The sequence below is a fragment of the Euwallacea fornicatus genome, chromosome 19, assembly GCF_040115645.1.
Source record: "Euwallacea fornicatus isolate EFF26 chromosome 19, ASM4011564v1, whole genome shotgun sequence".
Taxonomy (NCBI): Eukaryota; Metazoa; Arthropoda; class Insecta; order Coleoptera; family Curculionidae; genus Euwallacea; species Euwallacea fornicatus.
This window is the reverse complement of record NC_089559.1, coordinates 399,685-413,989: the sequence shown is the minus strand read 5'-3', so window position 1 is coordinate 413,989 and position 14,305 is coordinate 399,685. Positions and strand designations below refer to the sequence as shown.

The window sequence follows — 14,305 nt, the reverse complement described above, 5'->3', positions numbered from 1 at the left end:
AAATTCTTTTTGTATTGTTTTTTTTTATTACTTTTTAAAACTCAAACAAAATTATAATTTTTAGTTTAATTTATTTGATAGAAACTATTTTTTAGATTTCTACACTTTATAAATTCTAAATTAAATTAACCATACAAAAGAGAAAGAAATTTAATATTGAAAAAGAGTAGTGAAAATAATCCCCTCACAAGCAATGTGCGCGACAAAGTCAAGTATATCGGGTATGTAGTGTGTGAACATCTAAAAATCATTTTTCTGACATTTATCTGACCGTAAGACAAACCCTAACTTAACCTCAATTCATTGTTTTGGTGTTGTAATTCCCTTAAACAAGTTGTTTCAAGAATAATTGTCCTAATTTCCCCAGTTCCGTATGTTTGCCTTATAATCCATTGCACACCAATGAAAACCATGAATTCTCTTCAATTTCTGCTTAAAAATGTGCGTCGCGATATTACAGAAAATCATTTGCAATTAAAAGCCATCATTCAAGTAAGTAAGGAGTGTTTCGTAAACTCTTCAATGTCTTTACGGTTAGGCCCAAATTTTAAAGCGTTACTTCTGGCATCTCACAGGACATTAATGCATGTCCGGGCCCGCTTTTCGAACTTCAAAACTTGAACAGTGCAGGTCGATCTAAAATTGCGACCTTACGCAAGTTAATTGATGAATTTGGAGACACAGTTAAAGAGCATAGAAATGAGGAATTGCTCAGGGAAGTGATATTGGAAAGAGAACAACTATCTGAGTAAGTGACTTTAAGCGTGTTCTTTAGAAGCTCAGTTGAAGGAAATCATATAGATCTATGGATGCCTTTAAAAAAGCCAATTTAAAAGCCATGATAGTGATAGAACAATATTCAAAGGAGGAATTGTTAAGGTATAGTAAAGACAATGAGGCACGGCAAAGACAAAATAGAGATAAAGAGAGTATGGTTAAAATGAGTGCTAATGTCACTGATCAATTGTTGAATATTAGCAAACAATTAGCTAACACTACTCACCAGGTTAAAATTTGAAACCATCAGTAAGGCTTTGAAGTCACAGTTTGAGGTTTTCCAGAGCGCTCAGACATTAGATACCTTAACTTCCTCATCAAATACAGTGTTTGGTACTCACGAAGAACTGAAGCTTACTTCAGGGGTAATCAGCCAATCGGGGAAATTATTGGATAAATATGGAAGGCGAGATTGTACAGATAAAATCTTAATGTTTTTTGCATTTCTATTTTTCATCTCTTGTGTACTGTATATAATTCAAAAACGAATGTTTTAAATTTAAAGGACGGTGTAATTGAGCGTAATATAATGTGATATAAGGGGCTTTTTTCAAATAGATTTATTGTTTTTCCATGTTATTATTTGATATCTACAAAATATTCTATGATAAACTTAAGCACAAACAGGATTTCCAACCCGTCCTGGAAAGGCCAATGTGTTCACCGAATGCACGCGACAGATTGATCTATACCTATCTCCATTATCTGAGCCATAACTCCTTCCATAAGACCTAAGCAAAAACATAGAATAGACCTTAAAACTCTTGTAAAGTACACTCACCTAGGTCGATTATAATAATTATTAGTATTGTCATAACCACTGAATAATTTGTCCCAAAAGGGAGATCCAGTCACAACTGAATTACCCACACACAACAAAAAAACTAAAGCTAAAACGCCAAGAGACAGCTTCATCTTAATCATAAACTCTTTTAGAATTAGCTCTTCACCATTTGCGTCTTCTATTTTATACGGTGTTGTGAGTAATTGCTGCGTATGTTTGTAACAATAAAGATGTGTGGAAGAGAATAGCGCTTAATCACCGTACTTCACTTATCTTCTTCGCAGTCGTAGGGTTAAGGTCATTACCAAGGAGAACGTGCCTGAAATTGATAACTGTCCGAATGGCGTCATTGCCTTTTGTCTTTATGTTAATACGGATTGCCGTTTTTTGTACTTTTCTAAGGGAATGTGATGGTAATTACAATTTTTCTTCGTAGCTAATTGTAGTGATTGGAATATTATTTTGTTTCAAAATTAAATATCTTCTTTGCATTATTGACCCAGAAACCATGATCCAGTTAAAGTGAAGAAGCAACAACGGACACAGGTTATCAGTGTTTGTATTTAGATTCCATAAATTAAAAAAAGTTGTACTTATACAGAGCGATTCGGAACTATGGGATCAAACATCTAGGGATTATTCAGTGCAATAGCAGAAGACATTTGAGTATCAATGTACGGAAATGTCTCCTTAAGACTCTAAGACCGTATGAGGTCGTCATAAGACCGATAATGTAGCGCCCCGAGGAGGCATTACGGGACAGAGGTTCTTATATTCAAATATCTTTTATTGCTGCGGTGAATAATCTCTAAAAGTTCAATTCCATAGGTGTGAATCACCCTGTATATTTTTTCACGTAACGTAAAGAAATAGTGAAAGTGCAACTTTTCAGTTTTACATGCATGTTTGATCAAAACATTATCACATGAATGAATGATCACCAAGTCCTGGAGCGTGAGATTAAACAATGTCTCCAATGCGTTTTAGGAGTCGTTCACACGGACTCGATTATTTTAAGACGCACCAAGGTCTGAAACTTTTCGAGCTAAACGCAGATGATATGTTAGCTTTTTCCTTACTGGGTCACTGGTTAATGAGCCCTGCCCACACGAAATTTTATTAAATAATTTGACAATATTTTGTGTTGAATATTACTGACAATATTCTGCGTCGTTTAAAATGAAAAAAAAAAAGATATTTGATGGCCTGTAGGCAGTACCGGTCTTGTGGAGAGACGGCCTAGAGCGGCAGACTTTCCTGGTTGGTTGTTTTTATTGCAGGAAGACGGCAGTGGCTAAAAAATTCGTCCAGGGGGCCAAATTTCCTAAGATTGGTCCTACTCTTAAGTTCCGTAGGTTTTTTTCTCATTAAAAGCGAATGTTTGACGTTTATAAGTGGCATGTGTTTAGTATAAAAATAATTGGAGATGTCTGTGGACACCATACATCCTAATATAACGGGATGTCCAAATTATTGTCTATCAGATTAGGTTGGTTTAGATATTAAATAGCAAATACAATGATCAGGGTCTAGAACATGCAATTTGCCGAGATATTAAACATTTGAGGACGTCGTGAAATACAGTATTCTAGATGACGCTGTTAAAATACCGAATGACGCCTTAAAATGACAGTGGCGTTGACAACGACATCTAACCTTTTATTAAACAACAACAAACACTACGGTCCGCTTTTGCGCTTATTTTTTAGTGAAACTTTCTTAATAAGTTGAATCAAATTTTCCTCAAAATTTTAAATTGATTTTCTCATTGTTTTACTCAAATATAGAACCAAACATTACAGACCATTAAGTGCAACAATTATCTCAAAGTTTTCGATTTTAGTGTTTCTTTTTTGGTCTCCTAAATCAATTACAAACAGGACTTTTATAGAAAAATTGTTGCCATTGTTTGCGATACAATTATAGAATTTACGTAATTGTAATATTTATAACATTAGTATTTAGTAAGTTGAATAAGTCTGTTTGAGAGACTTCTTCCATCTTCAATCAATAAGTTAATTGCTGATGCAGACCAAATTTGTAAACCATTTTCAAAGTAGGTCAAATAATATAAACTCATCAAAAACAGCACTAAACACCAGGCCAGTACACTTGTTATTAATGTAAAGTATTGATTCACTGACCTCTATGCATTGACATCTTCCATGAGTACTTAGATAGCTAAATAGTAAGTAATATTCAAAAATTCAACCTCATACTAACCCTGAATTGTTTAGCATTGATTTAATATTGTTTTGTTCAGTTTTTGCATCTCTACTTCTCACTCCAAAGCAGAAGAATAATGAGTGACAATGGGGACTCAGACAGTGAACTAGATCCAAGAATTCAAATTGAGCTCGAGAAGTTAAACACTACCACTGATGAAATCAACAAACTTGAGCTTGAATATGATGTAAGTACTTCATAAGTAACTTAAAGGAGATTTGGTTCATTAACTGTCCATTTAAGGAGGCCAATACAACATTTCGAATGCTACTCAATGAATCAACTAGACGATTAAAGCTGCTGACTAAGAAACTGGGCAGCTGCATTGAAAAAGCAAGGCCCTATTATGACTTATTAGAAATTGCAAAAAAGCAGCAGAAAGAATGCCAGGAGGCAGCTTTACAGTATCAGAAAGCAAGTGGTAATTATTCAGTAATTTTCAATGTAATTTTTCTTAGTAGCATGTTTTTTAGGGATTCATGGAGCAGCTAAAGAAACAGTAGCCTTAGCTGAGCAGAGGTTTTTGACCAACCAGCATGAGTGGCAATTTGACAATGCTTGGCAGGAAATGCTAAATCATGCCACCATGAAAGTAATGGAGGCAGACTCACAGAAGGCAGAACGGGGCCGGGAGCATCAAATCAAGGCCTCAATATTCAAAGAAACTGAGGAAAATCTGAAACAGCTTGAAGAGAAACTGCAAAGATTTATCATCAAATCCAGACCTTACTTTGATGAAAAAACTTTGTGCCAGGTTAGTTTGTGCAACCAAATAGTTTACCTGGTGACTAAGTGAAATTTTAGGAGCAATTAAATACGCAAAAACAGCGGATTGAAGGTGTAAAACAGGAGATATTGAAAACAAAAAATTTTTATTCACAAACACTGAAAAATCTAGAACAAATCTCTAATGAAATTCACATAAAACGGCAAGGTCAGTTAAGTTTTGCAATCCAATCATCATTCATTAACTGTCAGATATATAAACAAAAAACTAATAAAATATTTTTAATTCTTGTAGGTAAACAATCTGAGGATGATCTTTTGACTAGACCTCGAGAGCCAGGCGTGGGAGCTGAACTCAATCAATCCTTCGACGAAATTCGCTCTCAAAAAGCTAAAAATATGTGTTCTCTGCCCGACATTACTGCAGAATTGGATCGGTGTGAAATATGCAGTGTTGCTACTACGAGCTCTGCGGTCAGCGAAAAAGATATGAGTGAAAATGTTTATGAGGATTTGGAAGAGGTAAAATTCATCAGTGTGAGAGACTAATATGAATGAGTTTTTGCAGGTAAGAGCAATACTCTCCAGCATGTCTTCACGTCCAGAACAAGCTGACGGTCGCAACGAGGACGTTTATGTGTCAGAATTGCATATAGGCGGATTAAATTCCCCAAAGAAGTCAGCTATTGATCAGAAATTAAGCTCTACAAGACGCTGATTGATGGCGGAGTTCAAAAAACTGAAAGTGTCGTTTAAGCAGCGTTTGTCCGCGTCGGGATTAGGTTTTAGTGAACTCAAATGATCGCAAATAAGTGTTGTTGCTTGAATATGTATAGGGTGTCCCAAATTCGTGCCTTGAGAAAGAGCGACATCAACTCGGTGTATCGTAGAATTCAGTGGTTTGAGTAGGAACTTGGGGCACTTAATATTAAGAGATATTGTTATTATATCACCATTTGTCGTAGAATCTCATCGCTGTGAACGTTTATTTTTGCCCAATGATTGCCACCCTCTGGGGGTCAATTTTGCTGTACATTTTTATGCCAGAAAAGGTCAAATTTACCTAGTAAATTCGTTATTAGTGGGAAAGTATTAGTATATTTATTGAAACATTGAGAGTAATGCAAAATAAAAATTTCAAAGTTTAAAACCGTTTTTGATTTGCAGTGCTAATATGGAGAATGAAATTTAATGATTAATTTTTTACATAGCCGATAACATTATTTTTTGATTTACACTAAAACTATTGAACTTTTCTTGATATTCTGGTGAATGAAATGTGTTATCCATTTATTTATTATTTACAACGATCAAAATCTTCATATTATATACAGAAGCTCGTGAATGCTGCTAAAAAACACTATTTATAAAAGATAACAATAAATCGGTCACACGTTCCTCCGCGAAAATAATAAAAACGGCCGAATTTTACAATCTTTATATATATATTCGTACTAAAAACAAAAAATATCTATATTATACTAAATACAAAAGTTTTTGCTATGATACATACAGTGGACACAACAAAGCTAGCTTTTATATCGGAATAAAAGCTATTTCTAAAACCAACCTCGGGATATATAATGGGATGATAAGGAGAATCGCATAGTATCATCTACGACGCTGACGGCCAACAATCGATCGGGGTGCGCAATCAAATCGCACCCTGTATAATTGTGTGACGCAGTGAGGGCCGTGGATAAACCCTTTTCTGGACTTCTACTTTCAACAATTTATATGATTGAAATGCATCCCATTACGAGAGGTGAGTGAATTGTATCGTAAGCTTGTGATATTAACAAGTCAAAGGTTGATTTCCCATATAATTTAATTGATATCAAGTGGTAGATGAAGATATTTTAATGTTAATAATTTAATAATTGTGTTTAATAGTACGGTTTCATTCACCTTTAGCGTCTAGAGCACCAATATTTGCATCTGATATGGAATTTTTAGATCACGAAGGAACCTTATCATTTTAGTACAATTGTATGTTTACTCTTACTCTTATTGAATACTATAATAATAATGCTCAATACGCAGTTTAAGTTTGCAGTGAGGAATATCATTATTCTGAAAACAGTGAATTCTTAACATTGATGAAGTTTTTAATCTAACATTTCCAGGAAAACGGAAATTCTTAACATCATAGTGATACTAGTCTGCTTCAACTAAACTTGCTCTTCTCAGCACAATGAACGTCCGCCCTAAAGACAAAGTCACTGCGGTATTTAGGCGTCTGTTCAAATCCTCGCACAGCAAAGAAGAGGGCCCCAACAAGCCCAGCGGCTCCGCACAAGGGTCGCCTGCACGTCGCCTTTTAAGAAGTACTTCATTGCCGCTGTAATTTCTTCTTCAATAACGATGTTTGTCTATTTAGGTTACAAAGACACTGTATCTCCTGCAAGCTCAAGCCAAGCCCCCTCTCCAGGGTTCAGCACAAAAACCAAAAAAGAAGAGACTGCGGCTCAAAATAAGTCTGTCCGTGCCAAAAGACTGATGAAAGAATTTCGAGACTTACAAAGGTTTTCAGGTCTTATTTGCCATCAATAACTGTTTGATAAACATAATTAATATTTCAGACTAAAAAACTCTCAGCAAGAGCCGATTTTCACAGTCGAATTAGTCGAAGACAATCTGTTTGAATGGTATGTAAAAGTCTACAAAGTGGATGGTGAAAGCGACCTCATGCAAGACATGCTAGAGCTGGGCATTCACTACATTTTATTGCACTTGATCTTCCCTGAAAACTTTCCGTTCGCTCCGCCCTTCATGAGGCTCATTTCTCCTAGGATTGAAAAGGGATTCATCATGGAAGGTACTTACCATACATTAAACTTCTTCGCTTTAAAATATCAATTTAGGTGGGGCAATATGCATGGAGCTATTGACTCCTCGAGGCTGGGCCTCCGCCTACACAGTGGAGGCAGTGATCATGCAGTTTGCAGCCAGTGTAGTTAAAGGCCAAGGCAGAGTACAGCGCAAGAACAAAGGACAAAAGGTGTTCAATAGGAGGACAGCTGAAGAAAGTTTCCGGTCTTTGGTGAGGACGCATGACAAGTATGGATGGGTCACTCCTAGTTTGTCAGATGGATAGAGTATTTTCCAGTTTCAGCTGTGTAGCGGCAGGTATACTTTCTGCCCTTTATTAATTTCTCTTTCACTCATGTGCCAAAGTTTAACATTAACATAAACTGTTGTTTTAAAACGCCATGATCAAAATATACTACAATGTATGATTAGGTAAATCGGAATACAATTAGGGAGTGAGTCAACCCCACAAACAGTATTATTAAAACTACTATATAATAATTTCAACAATACGAAATAACAGTATAAGATAATTTTGTTAAACATTTATATTAGATTTATTAGACGTTTTGTCTTCCAAATATTTTAGCCATTTTTCAAAGGAATAAAGGTTTAGCGAGACAACAGATGCTTCTGTGTTATAAATGTTACATTAAATTTGAGCGTTATTATATTTAAGGTTACATATACTAAGAAAAACTTATGATAGAATTTAAAAAAACACTCAATACATGCCATCCCTTTAAGACATTTATTATTCCATAGAATGTTAGTCATAGATGGAAGATTATAAGCTTTTGGTGTTTTCAGTACTGTAAGTATTGGTGTGATAATGTTACTAAATAAAGAATGTTTGTATAAATTAAAATATTTTGAGTAAATTTCTTTTCAGGCAACAACAATGCACAATGCTTAAAATTCCTTTTATTTCATGATGACTTAATTAAGAAACAACAAACATAAGTTAATAGTATCAAGAGGTGACCTTTACAAAATGACACAACTTGTTATCTAACAAAACCTTTTACAATCATCATCCTCTTTGTCCCCACCACGTAAAGCTAATACCAAATGTAATACTGAACCTCCCTGTACTTTGTAATCTTGGGCAGTTTTCTCATCATTCCTAAAAGATAGGAAAATGCTAAAATTTGAAAAATCCTTTATCGATTAATTTACATTTGTTTTCCTGAGAAAATTAATCTCTGTTGCTGTGGTGGGATGCCTTCTTTTTCCTCTACCCTCTCTTTGATTCTCTCAACTTTGTCTGTGGGCTCGATGTCAATTTCGATTTCTTTACCAGTTAAAGTCTAAATTGAAAGTCTTTTAATCCTGAGGACATGAAGAAGTGGGAGTCAATGACAGAGGTTCAGGAGTATTCAATTCATTCTTTTGCACGGATGTAGGTGTGGATTAATATGATCGTGATTGTAAGAATAGTTTTATGAAGATACTAATGTATATTTTTGGAAAAATCTATACACATTTTAATATTATGAGTTTTTGAGCCTATGGAACTCGATTAGCCTTGACTTGTTAATAACCTACAGTTGCATATATTTTGCTTGCTTGTAATGAATGGGTTGTTAATAATGTAAATTGGTGTAATGCAGATAGGGAATGGGATATAGAGGATGTTAAACTTAAAAAATTACCAAAACTTACCTTAACCTTGATGAGCATCTTTAAGGGCTTAATTAACTGATAATAATCAAAGATACTTCGTGGGAGATCGTTCAATTGAACCTTTGCTTAAATATGGCTGTATAAATTATTTTTTTTTAAGAAATATTTTATTTTATACAATTTATATAAAGAATAATAAGAACAAAGTTAAAATGCAAACATACAATTCTTAACCTCAAAATTATGAAAGTTTAAAGCCGATGCTGGAGTGAGAAAGAGGGTTAATAGGGTATCCATTTGTGTAAGAAAGATAGTAATAAAGGACTATTGTGAGGTGTCAGTTTTCGATTCTCTATCTTTACCACGCTCATGGTGACTTTATAATTCCGTCTTTTTCTGCTGGATATGTGGTTTGAAAGCAAGAATTCTGGTAAATCAGACATTTATTTTGTATTTAATCAATAGCACTTGTAAAACTTCATAGCTGTTAATACGTCATCGTGGCGGCTTTTTCAAGTTTCTGCTATTTTCACTATTTTTGACCTAAACATAAAATACAAACGAAAAAGTCAATTGAGAAGATATTTTTTATTTATATTTTTAACAACATAACATAATTTGAAATACGTATTACTCTCTGAACAATTGACAAGGGAATGACTAGGGGGACAAACGTTACAATCACAGAATGGCAAAAGGATATTATGCAGTCGAAATTACCTTTTAATCAGGAATAATGATTATTAAAATAACACTATTCTCATTCAAAAATAAGAACCTTCAATTATTGTAGCTATTAATATTCTTCACTCTTCAAAGGAAGCTCCAAACTTAACTTATATCTTTATAATAGTGTTTTCAAAATTTTTCATAAGGGTCGCAGTGTGCGCGAAATAATTATCTTATTAGGTTTTTATTGCTTGACTAAACGTGAGCGAAAACTGTTTTATTTCTTTAAATCAACAATAGAAACGACCAAAATAATAAGTTAGAAATATAGGCCTGTTCCAACTGGTAAGGAAACCATCTCAGGATGGTTCGAAAACTCCTTTGAGCAACACGCCTTGCAAATTTATTTTCAAAACGAGAGGTGCGCTTACTAAGAAGGGTTCTTAATGTGTCTAGTACGAGCTGCTTGGTAGGTTGGAAAAAGCCTATGATGGTCATTGGTAGAATCAAGTTCTAATAGGAGCAATAATGTGCACTAAATACTAATTCTTTAGAAGTATTTCAATCAAAAATTGGTGTATACTTACTCCTCCCACTACTGACTTTAAAACACTATTATTGGGTATATTGAATTATTGTAAAGTAATGAGAGACATGTGGCTCATTATGTACCTAGGCAGTAAATGGGCTATCACCCCATTACTGTTCTATTTATGGTTGCCATGGAAATTCATGGTAGATTTCATTTATTTTCACTTTAAATAAGTTTGCTGCAAATCTATAAAATCTAGTAGTGGGAACAACCGTATACAGGTACCGTAAATTCAATTGAAAATACAGGGATTGTGCAAGTGGGAAATGAATTGTACAATGTTTAATATGCCTTCGACAAAGATCAACAAAGCGTGGCGAAAGCAAAGAAATCGGCACTAATCTAAACATCGAAGTGGAGAAACTAGCCCAACTGACCACACTTCGTTGATCTTTGTCGGAAGCACATAATAGCTTGTGCTGTCCGTCTCTCACTTACACAATCCCTACATTTCCACTTAAATTCGTGATATACACCACAAATGTGAAACACTTGTGCCTCTCAAGTTTTAGACCGCTCTTATTTAATTATTAATTAAGATTTAAGCTTGGCGCTCAGCACATGATATAAAATAGTATAGGGACTTACGATACTTCATAAGCTTGGTGCATAACACACAGGATGCGGCGCAGGAACCAAGATTTTTTCGAACGAGTAGTACTCGACCATTTACAATGGAAGGGTTGTACTTTAAAAGGCATTTCATTCTTTGGCTTGTAGCATTTTATTATTATCTTTCAGTTGCCACCATGAAGTCGTCCTGGACGTTAGAATATCGAATATTCGCTTATAATTGTTTTGTTAGGAGAGCTGAGTCTGTGACTGCAGTTCGGCGTAAGTTACGTTACAGATTTGACATTAATCGATATTATTCTGTTCTCAAGCGTGACACAATCTTACGTTGAGTTAACGATCTACGAAAAGGAGTTTCAACGATAGGAAAAAAGCCTCTCCGCCATCAACGTACTGTGTGCACTGTGAGAAAAATTGAAAGAGTGAGGTAACCGATATATAAATGTCCACTTCGCTCTGCTCGGAAACATGCCAGATGTAATTTTCTGTTTGTGATTATAAAATAGTATTTTTTCGACCATGCTGTTATAATAAAAAACAAATTATGTATCAAAATTTAACGATTCTATGATTATTTCAAAAACACCCGATTCCCATGTCCCACCCTGTGCTATTTTTTTTTTGCTTAGAAATGGGTTCCTATCATACCATATGTATAATATGGTTTTCTAGAAAAGCGATGTAATATAGTGGCCATTATAAAATATTCCCCATGTGTTTATATAGTTTCATATGGTTTTTTGGGTAGTAGCAGGCAAAATAGGTTGATTGACGCTGAAAAAAAGTTATTGCCACCCTATTACGGAACCGCTTTCCTAAGAAACCTTTATTGATAGATAATTATGTGTATAGGAACCCTGTATATCTCTGAAAGAAATGAGAATAGTTTCCTTGCCGGTCAAATATCATAATGATACTTAAAATTGTCTTTCCTAGAAACCTATACATGGAAGCTTCAAAATACGCCGATGGAAGCCATTTAGGGTCCAAACTATATGTCATAATGTATGCCTATGTATGAACATGCTAACTTTGCTGTTTTTCTTATAAGTTACACTGTAGGTCTGAAGAAATTTATCCCCGCCCGTTTTTTCTGTACAACAACCGCCATTAACGTCCCTGTACAAAATTTCTAAATTGTCGCTAACCTTGGTAATATTGTCACTAGAAACACTCAAACTTTTCTCGCGCATCACATGTACATCTGCACTCACGACGAAATTCTGCGCATTCACTTTTGAGTCATAAAACTCCTCGCAATTTCCATTCGCGAATGTGAAATTATCCCCACAGGTATTTTCGTTGATTACAGTCACTTGCGGATCTTTATGTGGGTGTCTGCACTCTTCGTGGGTCCATTTGACGACCACTCAATCGATCCGATGTGGCCCGAATCGATTGCTGTTGCTGTTGCCCCTGTATATGTACACTTGGAGCAGAATCAGCATGTCGATGGTCACTTGCAGTGAGCCGCACACCCAGAACTGCATTGGGGCGTCCCGCAAGATGAAATAGAGGGTTTTGAATATGTCCCCGCAAGTCCAGAGAACCACCATACTTAGACTGGAATTAGTCACTTCTTTAAGAGTGATGTGGGGGAAGGGAATAAGTAACTGAACCAACCTCATTCCCTCCGTAGATCTGCTCCGGTAATTTTTTATCAGCTGAGGCATCCCGAGCATTGCCTCAGTAAACACAGCCAAGAATCCAATAAGCTCAACAAAAATTATATACTCTATGAACAAGTACATTAACAAGGAAGCTATTATGGTAAATACGAGCATGCAGTCCAGGTAGGACTGAAAATCAGACCAATTCCAGAAATTTTTCGCGTCGAAATCTGAAATATGGGACTCAGCTTTAGGTAACCTGCAGGTGATTATCAATTTCTGGAGCACAAACTCTGGTGAATCACAGTAATGTTTTGTTTACCATATATAATAATCTTTGGTGACAATACAATTTGTTCACTGTGTACAGAGTTTTATGGATTGAAAATTAGAGTAAACATTGTGGTGAGACACTTTGTGCTCACAGTAAAGGCCAATTTGAAAAGAATTGAAACCCAAAATTAATTCAAGCTTAATGTATGAAGTAAATTAAAATTTATTTACAAAGACCAAAGTCAGTATGACTAATTATAATTCAGTGATGCTGGTAAAATTGTGATGACCTCAATACACAAATAGGTACCTTATCCTTTCAAAAACATTCCCACACTACTTATTTATATTTGATTGATAAGCAGTGCCAAAGTTCAAATCCAAATATTTGAATTATTGGTTCTGTTTTATAGACAAATATAAGATATAAGTATGAATGCTCAGGGCATTCAGGAAGACACAATTATTACATGCAAATGAGCTATAACCTTCAGTAATGTGATTTCATGTAATTAATACTGGCATATTATATACATAAAAGAAATGAACCCCAGTGCATTAATCAGTTTGGAGCTTCCGTCACCAATCGACTTCAATAGCAAACTCTGGCTTGTAGGCACATATAAGCAGGCATACATAGTAATTAGCTATCCAATTCTCAAAATGTCGTTTTTTACAGTGCAACCCATATTTTCTGGGCACCTAAAAGATTCTGAGGTAGATAGAACAAGCATCTGCCAGAACAGAAAACAATGTGCAAACACAGGCAAACAATCACTGTAAAGTATGTGTTAAGAAACTTAAGCGTGCATGCCTATTACCAATTATTATGCGCTGAGGAGGGCGAGGTTTTGCAGAAAGAAGCTTTAGTCTCACTACTTCTTGGCTACTGGCTGCCAAACAAAAACACTATATAAGATTACTAATTCAAAATAGTACAAAGTAAAAGAAACAAGGGCACAAAGCATTATGTACAAGTTATATAACACAAATATCCTGAGGACTGCTGTTTAGCACAATAGGAACAACTTACCAGTAAATATTCTTCTTCTTGCTTGTTGTAGTTCACTTTTATTACGAGTTTGAACACATAAATGAATCATGGCAAACATTGTAACAGTCATTATTATACTCTGCATTAGCAGGGGATATTCGAAATGCTTTCCAAACCTAAATCGCAGCCCCATTCAATTAAAGTCCTTCAAAGCCTATCAAAACTTACCAAAACAATACCCTTAAAGTATTGGCTATAAGTAGAGCTAAGCAAACTAAAAGCGAGAAACCCTCTGCGTCTTTGGTTTTTTTTATTTGCCTATATTGGGGTATATAGGGAATTACTCCCCCAATTATCATTGCTCCAGCGCTCCCCCATCCTACAATCTGGCCTACAGTCAAGGACAGCTCATCTGATATAACCCAATCCATGTTTCGGACCCGTTTAATCTATGGGTTTATTCTTTTTTACATAATTTTTCTCATTTGTAAAAAGGAATTCTCGTTTATTTCAATTTAAAGCAAAATTAAATATTAAACACAAAAAAAGTAGAAACACTAAACAGCAGTTCAAGCGTTGTCACATTAACAGTCACATATGACAGCGACCAGTGACATTGAAAGAATTTTATTTAAAATTAATTT

At 35.1% G+C, this 14,305-nt stretch overlaps 5 protein-coding genes and 1 long non-coding RNA gene across 14 annotated transcripts; 3 read left to right on the top strand and 3 right to left on the bottom strand.

Annotated features, from left to right (window-relative positions):
- The first annotated feature begins 230 nt into the window (after positions 1–230).
- Sec20 (vesicle transport protein Sec20) lies at positions 231–1,351 on the top strand. Its single transcript, XM_066293315.1, has 4 exons — positions 231–492; positions 576–748; positions 802–1,006; positions 1,062–1,351. Exons 1-4 carry the CDS (start codon positions 403–405, stop codon positions 1,272–1,274), a joined length of 681 nt encoding a protein of 226 aa, XP_066149412.1. The 5' UTR covers positions 231–402; the 3' UTR covers positions 1,275–1,351.
- On the bottom strand, positions 1,210–2,795 carry LOC136345229 (uncharacterized). Of its 3 annotated transcripts, none has more exons than XR_010733111.1 (3): positions 2,781–2,795; positions 1,559–1,880; positions 1,210–1,508 (listed from the first exon to the last, which is right to left on the bottom strand). It is a non-coding gene; the product is annotated as an uncharacterized lncRNA (long non-coding RNA). The 3 variants fall into 3 exon arrangements; XR_010733110.1 differs by lacking the exon at positions 2,781–2,795 and adding an exon at positions 1,936–2,121; XR_010733109.1 differs by lacking the exon at positions 2,781–2,795 and having other exon boundaries at positions 1,559–2,770.
- A 208-nt stretch (positions 2,796–3,003) lies between these two features.
- On the top strand, positions 3,004–5,663 carry pcs (parcas). Its single transcript, XM_066293314.1, has 7 exons — positions 3,004–3,749; positions 3,825–3,974; positions 4,031–4,208; positions 4,261–4,541; positions 4,592–4,721; positions 4,809–5,035; positions 5,082–5,663. Exons 2-7 carry the CDS (start codon positions 3,864–3,866, stop codon positions 5,229–5,231), a joined length of 1,077 nt encoding a protein of 358 aa, XP_066149411.1. The 5' UTR covers positions 3,004–3,749; positions 3,825–3,863; the 3' UTR covers positions 5,232–5,663.
- Positions 5,664–5,980: 317 nt separating this feature from the next.
- LOC136345421 (ubiquitin-conjugating enzyme E2Q-like protein 1) lies at positions 5,981–8,192 on the top strand. Its single transcript, XM_066293720.1, has 5 exons — positions 5,981–6,278; positions 6,640–6,840; positions 6,894–7,038; positions 7,096–7,331; positions 7,378–8,192. The coding sequence occupies exons 2-5, from the start codon at positions 6,708–6,710 to the stop codon at positions 7,608–7,610; spliced, it is 747 nt and encodes a 248-aa protein (XP_066149817.1). The 5' UTR covers positions 5,981–6,278; positions 6,640–6,707; the 3' UTR covers positions 7,611–8,192.
- Positions 8,193–8,232: 40 nt separating this feature from the next.
- Positions 8,233–9,131, bottom strand: Nedd8 (Nedd8 ubiquitin like modifier). Its single transcript, XM_066293725.1, has 3 exons — positions 8,990–9,131; positions 8,504–8,634; positions 8,233–8,450 (listed from the first exon to the last, which is right to left on the bottom strand). Exons 1-3 carry the CDS (start codon positions 9,005–9,007, stop codon positions 8,336–8,338), a joined length of 264 nt encoding a protein of 87 aa, XP_066149822.1. The 5' UTR covers positions 9,008–9,131; the 3' UTR covers positions 8,233–8,335.
- Positions 8,505–14,275, bottom strand: LOC136345420 (solute carrier family 66 member 2). Of its 7 annotated transcripts, none has more exons than XR_010733142.1 (5): positions 13,890–14,270; positions 13,701–13,837; positions 13,489–13,560; positions 8,990–9,493; positions 8,505–8,656 (listed from the first exon to the last, which is right to left on the bottom strand). XR_010733142.1 is itself a non-coding variant. In XM_066293714.1 (5 exons), the coding sequence occupies exons 1-5, from the start codon at positions 14,090–14,092 to the stop codon at positions 12,155–12,157; spliced, it is 822 nt and encodes a 273-aa protein (XP_066149811.1). In that variant the 5' UTR covers positions 14,093–14,270; the 3' UTR covers positions 9,520–12,154. The 7 variants fall into 7 exon arrangements, 5 of the variants coding, with proteins under 5 accessions (XP_066149811.1, XP_066149812.1, XP_066149813.1 ...); XM_066293714.1 differs by lacking the exons at positions 8,505–8,656; positions 8,990–9,493 and adding exons at positions 9,520–12,347; positions 12,408–12,624; XM_066293716.1 differs by lacking the exons at positions 8,505–8,656; positions 8,990–9,493 and adding exons at positions 12,226–12,360; positions 12,408–12,624 and having other exon boundaries at positions 13,890–14,275.
- Positions 14,276–14,305: the final 30 nt, after the last annotated feature.

Coding starts and splice junctions, on each gene's coding strand:
- Sec20 (XM_066293315.1), top strand. CDS start 403: ATGAAAACCATGAATTCTCTTCAATTTCTGCTTAAAAATGTGCGTCGC. Junction 493..575: donor AATTAAAAGCCATCATTCAA/GTAAGTAAGGAG, acceptor GGCATCTCACAG/GACATTAATGCATGTCCGGG. Junction 1,007..1,061: donor TAGCTAACACTACTCACCAG/GTTAAAATTTGA, acceptor GAGGTTTTCCAG/AGCGCTCAGACATTAGATAC.
- pcs (XM_066293314.1), top strand. CDS start 3,864: ATGAGTGACAATGGGGACTCAGACAGTGAACTAGATCCAAGAATTCAA. Junction 4,209..4,260: donor ACAGTATCAGAAAGCAAGTG/GTAATTATTCAG, acceptor CATGTTTTTTAG/GGATTCATGGAGCAGCTAAA. Junction 4,542..4,591: donor ATGAAAAAACTTTGTGCCAG/GTTAGTTTGTGC, acceptor GTGAAATTTTAG/GAGCAATTAAATACGCAAAA.
- LOC136345421 (XM_066293720.1), top strand. CDS start 6,708: ATGAACGTCCGCCCTAAAGACAAAGTCACTGCGGTATTTAGGCGTCTG. Junction 7,039..7,095: donor GAATTTCGAGACTTACAAAG/GTTTTCAGGTCT, acceptor TTAATATTTCAG/ACTAAAAAACTCTCAGCAAG. Junction 7,332..7,377: donor AAAGGGATTCATCATGGAAG/GTACTTACCATA, acceptor ATATCAATTTAG/GTGGGGCAATATGCATGGAG.
- Nedd8 (XM_066293725.1), bottom strand. Junction 8,451..8,503: donor ATTTTCTCAGGAAAACAAAT/GTAAATTAATCG, acceptor CCTATCTTTTAG/GAATGATGAGAAAACTGCCC.
- LOC136345420 (XM_066293714.1), bottom strand. CDS start 14,092: ATGGATTGGGTTATATCAGATGAGCTGTCCTTGACTGTAGGCCAGATT. Junction 13,838..13,889: donor ACTTTAAGGGTATTGTTTTG/GTAAGTTTTGAT, acceptor GCTGCGATTTAG/GTTTGGAAAGCATTTCGAAT. Junction 12,625..13,488: donor TCCTCAGCGCATAATAATTG/GTAATAGGCATG, acceptor CCCATATTTCAG/ATTTCGACGCGAAAAATTTC.